Source organism: Tachyglossus aculeatus, chromosome 16, assembly GCF_015852505.1.
Source record: "Tachyglossus aculeatus isolate mTacAcu1 chromosome 16, mTacAcu1.pri, whole genome shotgun sequence".
Taxonomy (NCBI): domain Eukaryota; kingdom Metazoa; phylum Chordata; class Mammalia; order Monotremata; family Tachyglossidae; genus Tachyglossus; species Tachyglossus aculeatus.
This window is the reverse complement of record NC_052081.1, coordinates 21,308,874-21,324,588: the sequence shown is the minus strand read 5'-3', so window position 1 is coordinate 21,324,588 and position 15,715 is coordinate 21,308,874. Positions and strand designations below refer to the sequence as shown.

The following is a 15,715-nucleotide window of genomic DNA, read 5'->3' as shown; positions in this document are numbered from 1 at the left end:
AAAATATATTTGATTCTGACATCATGCTACCAAACTAAACTTAGCATTTTATTGTTTTTTTAAGATTTTCTCCCCCCAACTCTTGGGTTCATTTTGAAGTACTGCATATGAGGTATGATTCTCTATTCAAGGAAAACAAAACAGCCCTAATTTCTTTCCTTTAAGAAGGATCTTAAACTGTGATTTATATTTGTTGCATTAAATGGGGGAGGGGAAAGCATTGGTTTCCTCATTTCAAGTATAAATTTTAATGTTTCTTGAAAAACCTAGATTTTATACTAAAGTAAACAGTATTAATGAGCACCTATGTACACAGTCTGAATTAAGCACTTGGGAAAGTACAACAGAAATAGTAATAATAATAATTGTTGTATTTGTTACAACGTGCCAAACGCTGTACTAAGCACTGGGTAGATACAAGATAATCAGGTTGGATACAGTCCCTGTCGCACATAGGCCTCACAGTCTTAATCCCCATTATACAGATGAGGAAACTGAGGTACAGAGAAGTGAAGTGACTTGCACAAGGTCACACAGCAGACATGTGGCAGAGCGAGAATTGGAACCTATGACCTTCCAACTCCCAGGCCTGTGGGCCTCATTTTCCTCATCAGTAAAATGAGGAGAAAACAGTTACTTTCCCTCTCTTGCGCTGTGAGATCCGTATGGGACAAATGCATTATCTTGTATCTACCCAGATGCTTAACAGTGCTTGGCACAGAGTACGCACTTACACTTATTATTATTTTATTATTATGTGGTCTGTTTAAATTCCAAACCAACACTTTTTCCCCCAGGGCAGATCTCCCAATGTATATTAGAAATAGATCAAAACTAAGGTGAAATATGTGAATCCATGGATAGAGTTGTACACGGAAGGTACACCTGACGGCAGAAAAAACAAAATTCCTCTCTGAACGGTGAGGTGCATTCATTTCCAATGCTTGAAAACATGCAAGAAATTTAGAAAGAGCAGTTTCCAAAAGCGATTTATTGGGTAGTAGAGGCACACACAATAGTTAAAGAATTTAAAAGCAAAAAGTTGCTCTGAAGGGCACGATTCTTGCAAGGAACAAATATTTAGAAAGTACCCGATGAAAGTTTTCAATGAAGTACATGAAAACACCTATTTCTAAACAAATATATGACAAACAATACTGACAAACAATACAAGTTTCTTTGGGGGAAAAGAGGAAAATTGACAGATTAAGCCAAGTAGAAAATTTTTATCCACATTTACTATGTCACTTTAATGTCCACGAAGAAGCCAGCTTTCCTTCACGATGATTAGGTAGACCTGTAATGAACAAAATGCGGTTCAATAGATGGTTTGAAGACTTGTTACTCAACAAAAGTTGAGTAGATTAGCATTCATTCAATTAAAATGCCACAAACCAAGTACATTTTGGTTTGATCAAAACATGCTAATCATGAGAAGCACCATCTTTGTCTTTTTTCCAGGAAAGTATGCAATTTAAAATGTTGACAGGTAATGAAAAGGATACTAGATAAAGCGACCTTGAATCAATGTAGGAGAGCAGCGCGCTCTCTCAAAATAAGAAAATACTGATATGAAGTCACCACACTGGAATAGTCCATACTTTAAAAAAGGGAAAAGAAAAAACCCACAACAACTCTTAATCACCAGAGGCTGGGCAACTGAAATGAGCATAAGAACCTTATAAATGTCAGAACAGTATGCAAACCTTGTTAATGTTTTCAAAAATTCATTTAAAGATAGAAACAGGTCCAAATAGATGCCTGTCTAAATGCACTCCAATTACGTTACAATTATTTTCCAAATACGCAGATATGCTCTGTCTTTTCTCAGTTCATTACTGACTCAAACAATTTGCCCTTCTGGGATCAATTGTTTGCTAATAAATAATTGTTTACAGTCACCAAATGATGTTAGGAGGTTTTCTTATTAGTTTTCCTTCTGCACCCTAATAAGATTGAAAACTAGCTGATTCCCCAGAGTCTAACCTTAACCTCGCTTTGTTTAACAGCCCAGGAAATGATGAACCATCTGCTTCAGAAAATAATGGAGCGCCAAGAGGAAATATTGTTTAATTGTAGATTAACCTCCTCAGGAGGCAGACTGAAGCAGTTTCAGAATTAGCAACTATAACCAACGAGGGAAACAAACAACTAAAACGGCTTTTCTCTTTACCATTTGAAGTCCGCTAAGAATGTGAAGGGTATAGTCTGTGCCTACATTTATATCCAGTAAGGTTTAAAATTGATTTCCATGTAATAGTAAAAAACAGAAAGATCTAAACCCCATTTACTCTGAACAGCGTCGTCACTCCCGGTTAAGTTTCACTCTGCATAATACCAGACAGTCGAGTGTTCGTTTTTAAGACAACAGAAAGCCAATTTTGAAATTCCAGTCCAACATTCTATTTCCAGCAAAATGTAAGGAAACAAGTCGAAAAAGGAGGAAAGACGATGGTGAAATCAGAGCAGCCCGCCATTTAAGAAGATGCAAGGGTGACCTTTTCAAAATAAATACATCCTTCAAGCCAATACACTCAACGACGCAGTGCATTCCAAGGAGGCCTCGCTCACTGTGGGCAGGGAATGTGTCTCCCAACTCTGTTCTAACCGCACTCTCCCAGGTGCTTAGCACAGTGCTCTGCATACGGTAAGTGCTCAGTAAACACCACTGATTGACTGATGGGTGCTCAACAAAACCTCATCCGAGGATGCATCAAGTTTAATTTAGGAAATTATCACTACGACAGAAACTGTGCATTTCAAAGGCCTATATTCACCTATATTACTGCTTACGCCGCCAAGATTTTCCCCTTGTATGACTTTCTGTGATTTTAAATTCAAAAAGCTATGAAGAACTAGGGACAAAGACATCTTGTATCCGTTAAAATTAGGACAATAAATCGTTCTGGGGAAAAGTTTTGATTTTCAGTAGGTCATTAAACTCATTCACTTTCTGCAAATAATCAAAGAGAAATAATCTCTGTTCAAAGATTTTAGCAGTTCAAATTCTTTAATAGACAAAACGTGCTTAATGAATTATTCTTGAATTCCTCAACTTAATTTTGAAGAAATGAGCTAGTAATAACTCCAGAGATTCATATAATAGTGCCTATTCACGAAGAATGAGAGTTTGACATTCTCCTCTACAAAATAACTGGGCACAATTTTATCCATCGTACGTCTATCAACCTACGGATATTGAAAGCTTGGGAGAACAAGATAAAATCAACTCCAAACCTACAGTCAGCTGCACTATCTGCTAGACATCAACAATGCTATTCATGAATTTGGAAAAATTAATAAATCCTGGGATGGATGCAAGAAAAGGCTCAAATACAGGTGAAGCATGCTCACTTGGGTTTTGTTTCTGCATCTGTCACTTGGCGAATGAAGATACCATCTTCAGGATGTTCAATGTCATCCATTTCATACATATATGATGATGCTATTGCAAGGGTGGTCCCATCATTACTGAAGGCAAGTGACGCTATGCTAGTGGGATAGCGATGGAACTGGCACAGCCGTTTTTTGTTGAATGGATCCCAAATGTTTACAAATCCATCGGAACCACCTGGAAGGAAAAAGATTTCTGAATGCCATTTGTAGAAATTAAACATGAACAAATGGACAGCTTGAATTCTACAAAAGAACTCGGGTTATCGTTTGGTTGCGGTAGATGGACTAAAAGAGTAACTTTTTCTGTGACACAGGATTTTAAGAAATAGACCTATGCAAAACAAAAAAAAAAAAGTCCATACTAAATTGTGCGTTCCCAAGTCGTTTACCTGTAGCAAACGTATTATGGATGTTGTGAAAAGAAATGGCATTGACTGGATAAATCTGCTCAATGTTATTTTCTTTTAGTCTGTGACATTTGAATGCGTATTTCTTCTTCTGAACCTCAGGACTTGGGTCCAAATATTCCACTGCAACCCGGCCCTCGATAGAGCTTAAGACATAACCCTGGTGGAAGGGAAAAGCGGGGAAAAGAAGTCAGATCCAAGTTTTCCAAAGTGTGATTACATTCAGTAAAGCATTTATTCCTGTGACTATAATACGACGCAATAGAGACTGTCTTTTCAGAAATGAAGACAAAAGGCCAATTCTAGATCTCTCCCAAACACTTAACACAGTGCTCTGAACACAGTAAGCATTCAATACCACTGACCGATTGTGAAATTTTAATAACGACGGTCTACGTTCTTAGCACATTGGGGAGATATGAGTCAGATCAGACACACTCCTTATCCCACACGTAGGGGACACGGGTGTTTTAACCCCATTATACAGATGAGGAAATTTACACAAAGAGTCAAACAGTGGGCATATAGCAGAGACTGTGCAGGCTCACTGTGGGCGGGGAACGCGTCTCCCAATGTGAATGTATTGTACTTTCCCAACTGCTTAGTACACAGCTCTCACACAGTAAGCACTCAATAAATACCACTGATTGACTGGTTCTCTAGATTATAAGCTCATTTTGGGCAGAGAAAGTGTCTGTTTATTGTAGTATTGTATTCACCGAAGTGTTTAGTACTCACCCGTGCTTAGTATTCACCCAAGTGCTTAGTACAGTGCTCAATAACGATAAATAAATATCCATAAAAATGACTGCACGAATGAATGAATTGATGTGGCATGGCTGAGAGAAGAACTCAAACGTCCTGACTTCCAATCCAACCCTCTTCCAACTAGGCCATACTAACTCCCACTAGACTATTGCTGCATGTCTAGTTGATATCATCCAGCCGTGTGATCTTGGGCAAGGTACAACTCCTCAGTGTTTCCATTTCCTCATCTGTAAAATGGAGACTAAATACCCGCTATCCCCTCTTCCACCCTCTCCCCCGCCCCTTAGAATATGATTCAGCGCTTAGAAAAGTGCTTGGCACATAGTAAGTGCTTAACAAATACCATCATTATTATTATGATCCCTGTGTGGAGAAGGGACTGTGTCTGATTTGACTGTACTGCATCTACCGCAGTGCTTAGCACGTAGTAAACACTTATATACCAGTTAATACATTAGACAAAAAATTGCTTTCTTCCTACAGAAGTGTTTTCTTTAGCATTTTAGTTTGAAAAACATAAACAGTTTAGAGTATTTCAAAGGATTCATCAAAAGCAAGGGGAAAAAAAAAACCTATCCTGATACCCAAATCTGTATAGCCATGCACTTACATAAATTTGTGCATCATACTAGGCAATAATAGTAACAGTATTTGTTAAGCGCTTATTATGTGCTAAACACTGTTCGAAGTGCTGGCCTAGGGCTACGAGGTAATCAGGTTGTCCCACGTGTGGCTCAGTCTTAATCCCCATTTTACAGATGAGGTAACTGAGGCACAGAGAAGTTAAGCGGCTTGTCCAAGGTCACACAACAGATAAGCGGCGGAGCCGGGATTAGAACCCACGACCTCTGACTCCCAAGTCCGTGCTCTTTCCACTAAGCCACGCTGCTCCTCGAGCAAGACATGGACAGCAGGGTAGCATTCTTTCTCCTGAAGAATCATCTCCAATCTCGCAGAAAAAAAGTGTAGGACAAAAGTTCATTAAAGGAAGTTATTTCCTTTGATCAACAGAAAACAAGTCTGGGGGGAAAAAAGCGTGCATTCGTCATCCCCCAAATATCCATCTGGTCTACTCTGGACTCAGTGATTCAATAACATAAGGAATCCAAAATCTGCCAGAGTTTTAAAATTCCTGGAAGCATTTTAAAACACCGCAGCACTTCTCAAATTCGCACTTTACTTCAATTATAAAATGAACGGAAGAAAAAGTGAGGGACAAAAGAGGCGTTTTACTTTTTGAGTATTTGAAAATATCCCAAAATGTTCCAAAACCCACTATCAACATGCAGACTTTATCGCTTTAATGCTAACAAAAATACTAAGAGATTTCAAAACACAGTGAATGAACAAAAAACCTTGCAAGCTACTTTTTTCAAAAAAGGATCATCAGTACCTGTTTGTTCGGGAACGCTCGTATGCAGCGGGTCTGGTATTTAAGACTGGACTCTCGTCTCTGCTGCACATAACCCATATTCCTCAGGTCCCACACCAACACTCGCCGACCAGCTGTCCCCACAATTAACCGGTCCCCTGACACAGACAGCGTATACACCTTTTGGGAGAGATCAAGAGGTCTGAAAGTATTAAACGCGGGATATTTTCCCCCAAAAGCAATGACTTCATGTGCTGACAGCAGGCAGAACTGGGTCACGACAATGCTTCTTCACTGATCTCCCATTACGTCTGCGCTAATTGCCTCAATAAGAACCAAAAAAGAACGTTTAAAACTTTTGCACTGTTCATTCACCTTAGTCAAAGATTTGTAAAATAAAGACTCCTATGCATTACTGTTATATTGAAGTTCAACGTTGTATATCAAGCGCATTATGATTAATGAAACATTTTGCTGAAATGAATGCTGTAAACATTTCAGCAGCTATCAGGTGATGTTTCATGAAACTAAAAAGCTCACTTCGGATTTAAAAATTGTCCACCTTCAATTTTACATGCAGAGAAATTTCCTGCAAATTATTTAGTTAAAATCCAAACCTTTTCCCTTAGGACTTTTTTTAAATTTCATGACTATGAAATGAAAATTGAACACTCCTGAAACACTGCCCGACACGACATTGCAATTGCTTTATTCAACATTGGGGTTTGTTCTTTAACGCACGAATCTCTAGCCTCATTTCTTCTCATTCATGGTGTCTTCAGGAGGAAATATCAATGTTACGGTTACTTTCCTGAAAATATTTACCACAATTTGGATAACACGATAACACGTCAAAAATCATTTAGGGCATTTTTAGGGGTTTAGGGTTTCGGGGTTTGACCCTCAAAATACATTTTCCTGTTCTCACTTTCTGCCTTAAACAGAAATTGGCTAGTTACCTGCATTTTCAGTTACGTAAATTTAAAGACAGAACAGGTTAACTTGAGCATTCTTACAGAAAAACAGCATTTTCTCTCAAGGACCCCAGTGTTGAGGATATTTTTAGAGACTTAGCAACTGACCAGATAACCAGAATTCGCCAAATAACAAAAAGCCCAGACCCAGAAATTTTGTACTCCAATTCAAAGGCCCAGTGAAGTCTCCACAAATCGCCAGCCCTTAAGTTTCCACCTGTACTACATTACTTAACCCCTGAATTTTCACTTCCATAATTGTTGCCCTGAACCTGTACACTAAAAAAAAAAAATTCAAAAATCACTTTTCAATTCTGTATGTAAACACCTTTTGAAACAAATTTTTCAAGTCTTGCATGATGGCACCCTAAGGACTGTACATGGCATGTACTGAATTTAAGAAAAAAAAATTAGTAGCACTAAAAGCTACTAAATAAATCCAAGATGTGAGAATTACAAAATATTAAAAATACGGAAGTACGCAGGGACCAATTTAAAATGTACGAATCGCATAAGCAATCTTGTCTTAAATCTTTACTACGCAGGTAACATACAAATATCTAAGTATTCTTTCTGCTTCCAATGATCATAAATCAAGTGAAACCACTGTCATGCTATTGACTAGGTGTATACATTTATCAAAGACAGTATTAAAAAAAGTGACATAATGAACCTTGCTGAACCAATAAGCAGCTTGATTCAGTGTGGCTGTCCATTATATGGTATTCTGTCAGCAATTTATCACAGCTCTTAACATGCTACATATAACTATAAATCAAGACTAGAAACAATGCAATTATTTTATTCTGAACAAAGGTCTTGCCAGAAATAGAGTCGACGATGATGTGGCAGAAATAATGGTCCTCTGGATGCAATACAGTATATAATACTGGTTAAGATGAATTAAATGGTATATTTACACTACGGAAATAAAATTAAACATCTGATGATCTCGATGAGGAAAGAGAAAAACAGGTTTAATGCTTTCATCTTATTTTGCTTACGGATCAGGACAAAATTAGGGTTTTTAAAAATCCTCTTTACTTCAGTTTTGCAGCTGTACTGGTCACTAGGAGAGTTATAAAGTGCAAAGAACACACTGCATCATACTCATTAAAAATGAAATAATTTCACTCACACCCAACTTTAGGTTAAATATGAAACATCCCATTTCCTTCTTTGGACCTGTTAATCCTTATTTTAAATAAAACAGTCACTACTAAAAAGCCTCGTGCTGAAATGGCAGAAAGTGGAATTTCAGCTGAGAAATGCATCACCGACATCTCACGGAAGGATTTTCACCTAGAATCTAATCTCTAGATTCATACATTCATCATTAAGGAAATCAGTCTAGGGATCAAATACCCAAAGTTCATTTTCATTAACGTTCCTGGAAACACTTCTATAGTACTTCTAAGGTGGTCACTCCCCCCTTCACAGCCCCCACAAAAAAAATACCAAGCCACTTTCAAACATATATCAAATCCGTAACTTGTTTTCAAGCACAGCTGTTAGCAGAAAGTACTTACTTTTTCAGGCTGAGAGAAGGTTCCCGCATTACAAGGAGTTCTGGGATCCCATAATTTGACTGTTTGATCCCAGCTTCCAGTAACCATAACATTTACCTCGGGACAGTATTCAACACATCGGATAGGAGCATCATGGGTGCCAACAAGGTTTTCTTAGGAGGAAAAAAAAAAAAGCCACATATACAACATCCAGCTTTACTGTGTCCATCAACTCCTGAAATGAACTATTCTTGTACATTAATTTCTTGAAGTCATTCATTCATTCATTCATATTTATTGCGCGCTTACTGTATGCAGAGCACTGTACTAAGCGCTTGGGGAGTACAAGTTGGCAAGTCCTTTCCAGAGGTGTGATTGTGGTCTAAGCAGCAGTAATGTCACAATCAATATTCCATATAAACATCTACATTTGGAAGTGAGACTATCTGGTCTTCTAAAGTAGTGACTCCCACTCCCCTCAAATTTGATTTGGGAAATACTGGGGCAGTTACCAGTCCAGCAAAAAAATAATTTTAAAGCAAGGAGAAAAGATCTATTTTGTCAGAAAAAGTGGATGCAATTAACATTCCATATAAACACGCAAAGCAGCTCCACTTGAGAACACCAACAAATTGAGTAACCTCAGAAAAGCAGTTAAAAGTGATGTAATTTTTCAATTAATAAACTTCAGAAAATTTTGTTTTAGGCTTTGGGCCTGAGGCCAATACCTGTTCTCATCCTATTCGTATACTGCTAAGCCAGTTCGTCTGGATGCATAAAGCCAGGGATGGGGTGGGGGGGAAGATCTAGAACGAAACCACTGTCCTGTGATGACAAAATTCTGAACAGTTACAATGCTTGCTTCAGAAAATCCTCGCAGAACTACACATTTCTTATTTAGTTTCAAGTTACTTTTTCCTCATTCTCTGCCCATTTTTTCCCTTCCTCTCCCCCTATTTTTCGCCTAGCTCTGTACCTCATCTCCTCTGGCCCAGAAGTCCTGTCACATTCTCAACCCTCATTTCTTCCCTAAGTAGCCAGTTCAGGTACCAGATGACATAGGCTTCTCTCTACTTCTCGGGCCGGTGGATGGAATTAAGGGGAAAAGTTTGAGTCCTCCGAACTAACAAGCCTCTGGGATTTTTCTACCTATGGCCTTAGCAAATGTTGAACTAAGAACAGCCACAAAATTTCCAAACTGCAAAAAAGTGCAAATGTCATTTGAAAAGTCTTCTGTAAACACAGTGTGCTCTCTCTCTCTCTCTCATCAGAACCCTAGTGCTCTAGTGCTCATCACAATTTAATGGGCAAAATACTTTAACAGGCCACATTTTGCATCAAGATAAGGAATCAATCATATTTATTGAGTGCTTAATGTGTACAGTATACTGAGCACTTGTGAGAGTACAAAATAACAATAAAACAGACACATTCCCTGCCCACCACAAGATTACAATCTAGGGGGAATGATCAGCAAATACCACGAAGCTGTTATGGAAAAAAAAAAATCTCAAAACCTCTTTAAGCAAATCAGAGTAAAGGTTTCCTAGGGTCAGGGATATAAGGTATGACCGTAACATTGTGCATAGTTCAGAAAACTCAAGTTTTCTTTGAAACATGATTAAGCTTCTAATAATCTTACAAAGACAACCAAAATACCCCAACGCCCAAGTAGCTGTTGAGTCCCAAGTAGGAAGTTCACAATGCACGGGTCTACTCCACAAGAGCAAAATTCAGCGAGCTTCAAGAAGTACGCGCCTGGGAGCCAGAGGGACTTGGGTTCTAATCCCAGCTCTGCCGCTTGTCTGCTGTGGGCCCTGGGGCAAGTCATTTAACTTCTCTGTGCTTGTTACCTCATCTGTAAAATGGGGACCAAGACTTTGAGCCCCATGTGGGACATGGACTGGGTGTCACCTGATCAGCTCGTATCTACCCTAGAGCTTAGTATAGTGCCGGGCACTTGGGAAACACCATTAAAAAATTTTAAACCACCACTTAACCCAGTGTTCAAGTCAGCCTACAGTTCACTAAAAAAAAATGAAATGGCTACAATTTAAATCAGGGCTAGAACTGGTTCAGATAGAGAACCGGATACATCTTCAGAGAAGCAACATGAGCAGTTTTCCTGAAAACTGCATCTTAAATTGAAATGCCCTAGATTGGGAGCAATTTTTCTCATAAGAATAATGCTATAAAAGGGGGATTGGTTCCTGAACAAAAGTCAAATCACCGAGTAATGTTATTATAGCAACATATTTCCAACATGTCATAAAAGTTCTATGAAGGGGCAGCTGACAATTACTTCAGGGATAAAAATCAGCGTGCCCGGAAACCCCCACATCGCAGAGGTGTCGCCAAAAGGAGGTAAGTGTTATAAAGGCACACTAGATGCAATGTACGGCGGTGTAAAAAGTCTAGGTTTGGAAGTGTAGTTTGAAATGGAAATAGAGTCAAGGGCAGCCTGTAACAGGAAAAATTTCAACTTCCTTTTGCATCTCCAAATTTGGAAAGCAGAATCACATCAATTACATTTTACCAACACTATTTCGATAGCTTTTTCCTACTTTAAAACATGAAAATGATCTGGAACAACTGCAACCCAGATGATGCTTTAAAGGGAGATCTAAGACTTGACGCTTTCTTTACGAGAGACCAAAAAAATCAATTTACTCACCTTGATCAGTATTCAAGTCATGCATTTTCAATTGATGATCTAATCCCCCACTCCAAGCGTGTGTTGGATCCTACAAAGTACAGTAAAAACCAAATTATCCAGAAAATATGACTAATCTCTATACAAATACACATATTCTGAATAATTGAGTTTCTAACTTCGGAGAAACAGTGACGTTTACTATATTACCTACAAATGAGAGGACCTAAAATTATGAGAGTTTGGAGGCGAATGAGTAAGTGTACTGCAAAACCCACTTCTCTTATTCATTAGGTCTGACGGTTAAGTAAGCTTCCACTGTCTATACCTGCATGACATTTATCACAGGTCAATATGACTTTTTTTTTACACCTGCATAAAAAGATAAGAGAGTCCAGATTTCCTGAATAATCAGACATCTTGGCAGTCTGAATGGCTGTGCCTTCTGGACGGTGAATTTATTGAGATTTTTCATTCTCATTTTATAAGCAAATGCGTACCCTGATTTCACATTATACACCTCTACCTTAAATCATACCTACACAACTGTAGAAGCGATTGACCGCATTAAGAATTTCAGGTAAGGACAAAAAAATAGCAAATATTCAGATCCTCTAGCGACAGAGCCTATAAAAGAGAAATCTTAGTGACCCCAGGGTTCTCCTCCCTCGGTCCTTGTGGCGTCTGATGCTTCGATCCCTGAGCTATTCTGCTTTATGATCAGACTCCTCCCAGTATCCCTTATACTGCATGCCCGGGGAGGCAGAGGAACCAGGGCTCTGTGCAAACCATCACTTGTACTGCAAAAACATGTAAAGCGCCGGTCCTGCTGGCGGGAGGACATCCCGCAAGTCACTTCACTTTCTCTGTGCCTCAGTGACCTCATCTGTAAAACGGGGATGAAGAGTGTGAGCCGCACGTGGGACAACCTGATCACTCTGTAACCTCCCCAGTGCTTAGAACAGTGCTTTGCACACAGTAAGCGCTAAATAAATGCCATCATCATTATTGTTATTATCCCTTTGACCTCTGAACCACTGAACGCTGCTCAGGCTCAAATGGAAAGAGTCAGATCTGTATTTTCCGGGGGATTCTCGCTCTGCAGGCCGCTCCCACGGCCCCGCTCACGGTCAGCATCCTCAACTGCGGACTGCAGGCTCTTTATGGGCAGGGAACAGGTGTGCTAATTCTGCCCAGTATTATAGTCTCCCAGGCGCTCAGTACAGCGCTCTGCACATAGTAAGTACTCAATGAGCACGACAGACTGATTCCAGGACTAAGTGGGCAACTACATGCTTTTTTTTAGAGAAGCAGCGTGGCTCAGTGGAAAGAGCCCGGGCTTTGGAGTCAGAGGTCATGGGTTCAAATCCCAGCTCTGCCAATTTGGGCAAGTCACTGCACTTCTCCGGGCCTCAGCTCCCTCGTCTGTAAAATGGGAATGAAGACTGTGAGCCTCCAGTGGGACAACCTGATCGCCTTGTAACCTCCCCAGTGCTTAGAACAGTGCTTTGCACATCATAAGTGCTTAAAAAATGCCTTCGTTATTATTGCTTGGGAAGTCAGGGAGCTGAAATAATTCCCCCAGAGATCGAGCAGGCCCAGGAGGACGGTGGCATCCTCCTAGTTGGGGCCCTGGGGCTGATTTGTTGTCTGTCTCCCCCTTTTAGCCTGTGAGCCCTACCCTACCCAAAGTCACTTCACTTTCTCTGTGCCTCAGTGACCTCATCTGTAAAATGGAGCTGAAGACTGTGAGCCGCACGTGGGACAACCTGATCGCCTTGCAACCTCCCCAGCGCTTAGAATGGTGTTTTGCACACAGTAAGCGCTAAATAAATGCCATCATCATTATTGTTATCCCTTTGACCTCTTAACCACTGAACGCCACTCAGCCTCAAATGGAAAGAGTCAGATCTGTATTTTCTGGGAGATTCTCGCTCAGCAGCCCGTCCCCACGGCCCCGCTCGTGGTCAGCATCCTCAACTGCGGACTGTAAGCTCTTTATGGGCAGGGAACAGGTCTCCTGCTCAGTACTGTGGTCTCCCCAGTGCTCAGTACAGCGCCCTGCCCAGAGTAAGTGCTCAATGAACACAATGGCCTGATTCCAGGCCTAAGTGGGCAACTACTTGGCAAGCCAGGGGGCCGAAATAATTCGTCTCAGTTCCCCCATCTGTAAAATGGGAATTAAGACTGTGAGCCCCCATGGGACAACCTGATCACCTTGTAACCTCCCCAGTGCTTAGAACAGTGCTTTTTTTTCATTTATTAAGCACTTACTACGTGCAGAGCACTGTTCTAAGCACTGGGGAGGTTACAAGGTGATCAGGTTGTCCCACGTAGTAAGCGCTTAATAAATATCATCATTATTATTATTATTATTACCGAGCAGACCCAGGAGGACGGCAGCATCCTCCTGGATGGGGCCCCGGGGCTGATGTGCTGTGTGTCTCCCCCTTCTAGCCTGTGAACCCGCTGGTGGGTAGGGACCGTCTCTAGATGTTGCCAGCTTGTACTTCCCAAGCGCTTAGTACAGTGCTCAATAAATACGATTGATGATGATGATGCATGCATGCCGCTGGGGGGGGTCGGGCCACTTACATAGAAGGCGCAGTCGAGGACGGCGCCGGTGTGCTGGTACTTGAGGCGCATGCTGTTGGCCGGGACATCGTAGAGCCTGACCGAGGTGTCCCAGGACGAGACCAGCAGGAACTGCGACGTGTTGGGGCTGAACTTGACCGAGGAGATGCCGTCCTCGGGCGGCTGGTTCAACTTGAACTCGTTGGAGCCCGTCATCTGAGGCCGGAGGAGGGACCTCGCTCTCGCCTGTCCCGCCATCGACCCCCGGCCCACCTCCTCCCCCGGGCCTGGAATGCCCTCCCTCTGCCCATCCGCCAAGCTAGCTCTCTTCCTCCCTTCAAGGCCCTGCTGAGAGCTCACCTCCTCCAGGAGGCCTTCCCAGACTGAGCCCCTTCCTTCCTCTCCCCCTCGTCCCCCTCTCCATCCCCCCATCTTACCTCCTTCCCTTCCCCACAGCACCTGTATATATGTATATATGTTTGTACATATTTATTACTCTATTTTACTCGTGCATATCTATTCTATTTATTTTATTTTGTTAGTACGTTTGGTTTTGTTCTCTGTCTCCCCCTTTAGACTGTGAGCCCATTGCTGGGTAGGGACTGTCTCTATATGTTGCCAATTTGTACTTCCCAAGGGCTTAGTACAGTGCTCTGCACGTAGTAAGCGCTCAATAAATACGATTGATGATGACGACCGGAGAAGGGCCCGGTCAGGGAGGAGCCCCGGGCCCCCGCCCGCCGCCGCCAACAACCTCCTCGCCGGCGAGGAGCTCGTCTAACCCCCCCTACAACCAGCCCCTAAATTGGAAGGCGCTCAATAAATAGCAGCTCCCTCGGCCTTCCTTTAAGCAGCGTGCCTCGGCGGAAAGGGCACGGGCTCGGGAGGTCACGGGTTCGAATCCCGGCTCTGCCACTTATCAGCTGGGTGACTTGGGGCAAGCCCCCTCACTTCTCTGAGCCTCAGTTCCCTCATCTGGAAAATGATCCCTCGTCCCCCTCTCCATCCCCCCCATCTTACCTCCTTCCCTTCCCCACAGCACCTGTATATGTGTTTGTACATATTTATTACTCCATTTATTTATTTTACTTGTGCATACCTATTCTATTTATTTTATTTTGTTAGTACGTTTGGTTTTGTTCTCTGTCTCCCCCTTTTAGACTGTGAGCCCACTGTTGGATAGGGACTGTCTCTATATGTTGCCAACTTGTACTTCCCAAGCGCTTAGTACGGTGCTCTGCACATAGTAAGCGCTCAATAAATATGATTGATAATGGGTGAGCCCCACGTGGGACAACCTTGTTACCTTGTTTCCCCTCCCCAGCGCTTAGAACAGGGCTTTGCACATGGTAAGCGCTTAACAAATGCCAGTATTATTATTATGGGGATTAAGACTGTGAGCCCCCCCCGTGGGACAACCTGAGCACCTTGTATCCCTCCCAGCGCTTAGAACAGTGCTTTGCACATAGTAAGCGCTTAACAAATACTATTATTATTATTATGATGATGATGATGATGATTCCTCCCGCCCTTACCTTGTGCCTGCCGCCGCCGCTCCTTCCCCGCCTTCTCCTCCTGGCTTCCCGCGATGGAAGGAGCGGCCGCCCCAGGCCCCGCCCCCCCGCTGCGCCCGGGCCCTTCCCATTGGCCGCCTTCAAACCCCAACGGCCGCTTCTCGGCCACTGATTGGTCTAGGCGGCTGTCTCACAGGCGCCCCCCTCCCCAACATCCGGTTCCGGGTCAGAGGTCGGCCTCCGCTCTCCGGACGGAAGGGCGGTTTTCGCCCGAGAACTACAACTCCCGACAGGCAACGCGCCGCCCCGCCCAGCCTGCCCCCTCCCCTTCCGCGGGCTGTCGCCGCTGGGAAGTGTAGTCCCCGAGGAGCCCCCGGCCTGCGGGCTCCGGGAGGTGATGCTTTTTTTACAGAAGCATCATCATCATCACCATCAATCGTAGTTATTGAGCGCTCACTATGTGCAGAGCACTGTACTAAGCGCTTGGGAAGTACAAATTGGCAGCGGGGCTCAGTGGAAAGAACCCGGGCTTTGGAGTCCGAGGTCACG

General features: G+C 42.4%; 1 protein-coding gene across 2 annotated transcripts; it reads right to left on the bottom strand.

Moving 5' to 3' along the window:
* Positions 1–962: 962 nt before the first annotated feature.
* Positions 963–15,225, bottom strand: BUB3 (BUB3 mitotic checkpoint protein). Of its 2 annotated transcripts, XM_038758577.1 has the most exons (8): positions 15,188–15,225; positions 13,674–13,868; positions 11,100–11,169; positions 8,447–8,598; positions 5,965–6,123; positions 3,786–3,963; positions 3,355–3,571; positions 963–1,297 (listed from the first exon to the last, which is right to left on the bottom strand). In XM_038758577.1, the coding sequence occupies exons 2-8, from the start codon at positions 13,866–13,868 to the stop codon at positions 1,288–1,290; spliced, it is 981 nt and encodes a 326-aa protein (XP_038614505.1). In that variant the 5' UTR covers positions 15,188–15,225; the 3' UTR covers positions 963–1,287. The 2 variants fall into 2 exon arrangements, with proteins under 2 accessions (XP_038614505.1, XP_038614506.1); XM_038758578.1 differs by lacking the exon at positions 963–1,297 and having other exon boundaries at positions 3,351–3,571.
* Positions 15,226–15,715: the final 490 nt, after the last annotated feature.

Coding starts and splice junctions, on each gene's coding strand:
- BUB3 (XM_038758577.1), bottom strand. CDS start 13,868: ATGACGGGCTCCAACGAGTTCAAGTTGAACCAGCCGCCCGAGGACGGC. Junction 6,124..8,446: donor CCTTCTCTCAGCCTGAAAAA/GTAAGTACTTTC, acceptor CTCTCCCAAAAG/GTGTATACGCTGTCTGTGTC. Junction 3,964..5,964: donor GAGCGTTCCCGAACAAACAG/GTACTGATGATC, acceptor CCCTTCCACCAG/GGTTATGTCTTAAGCTCTAT.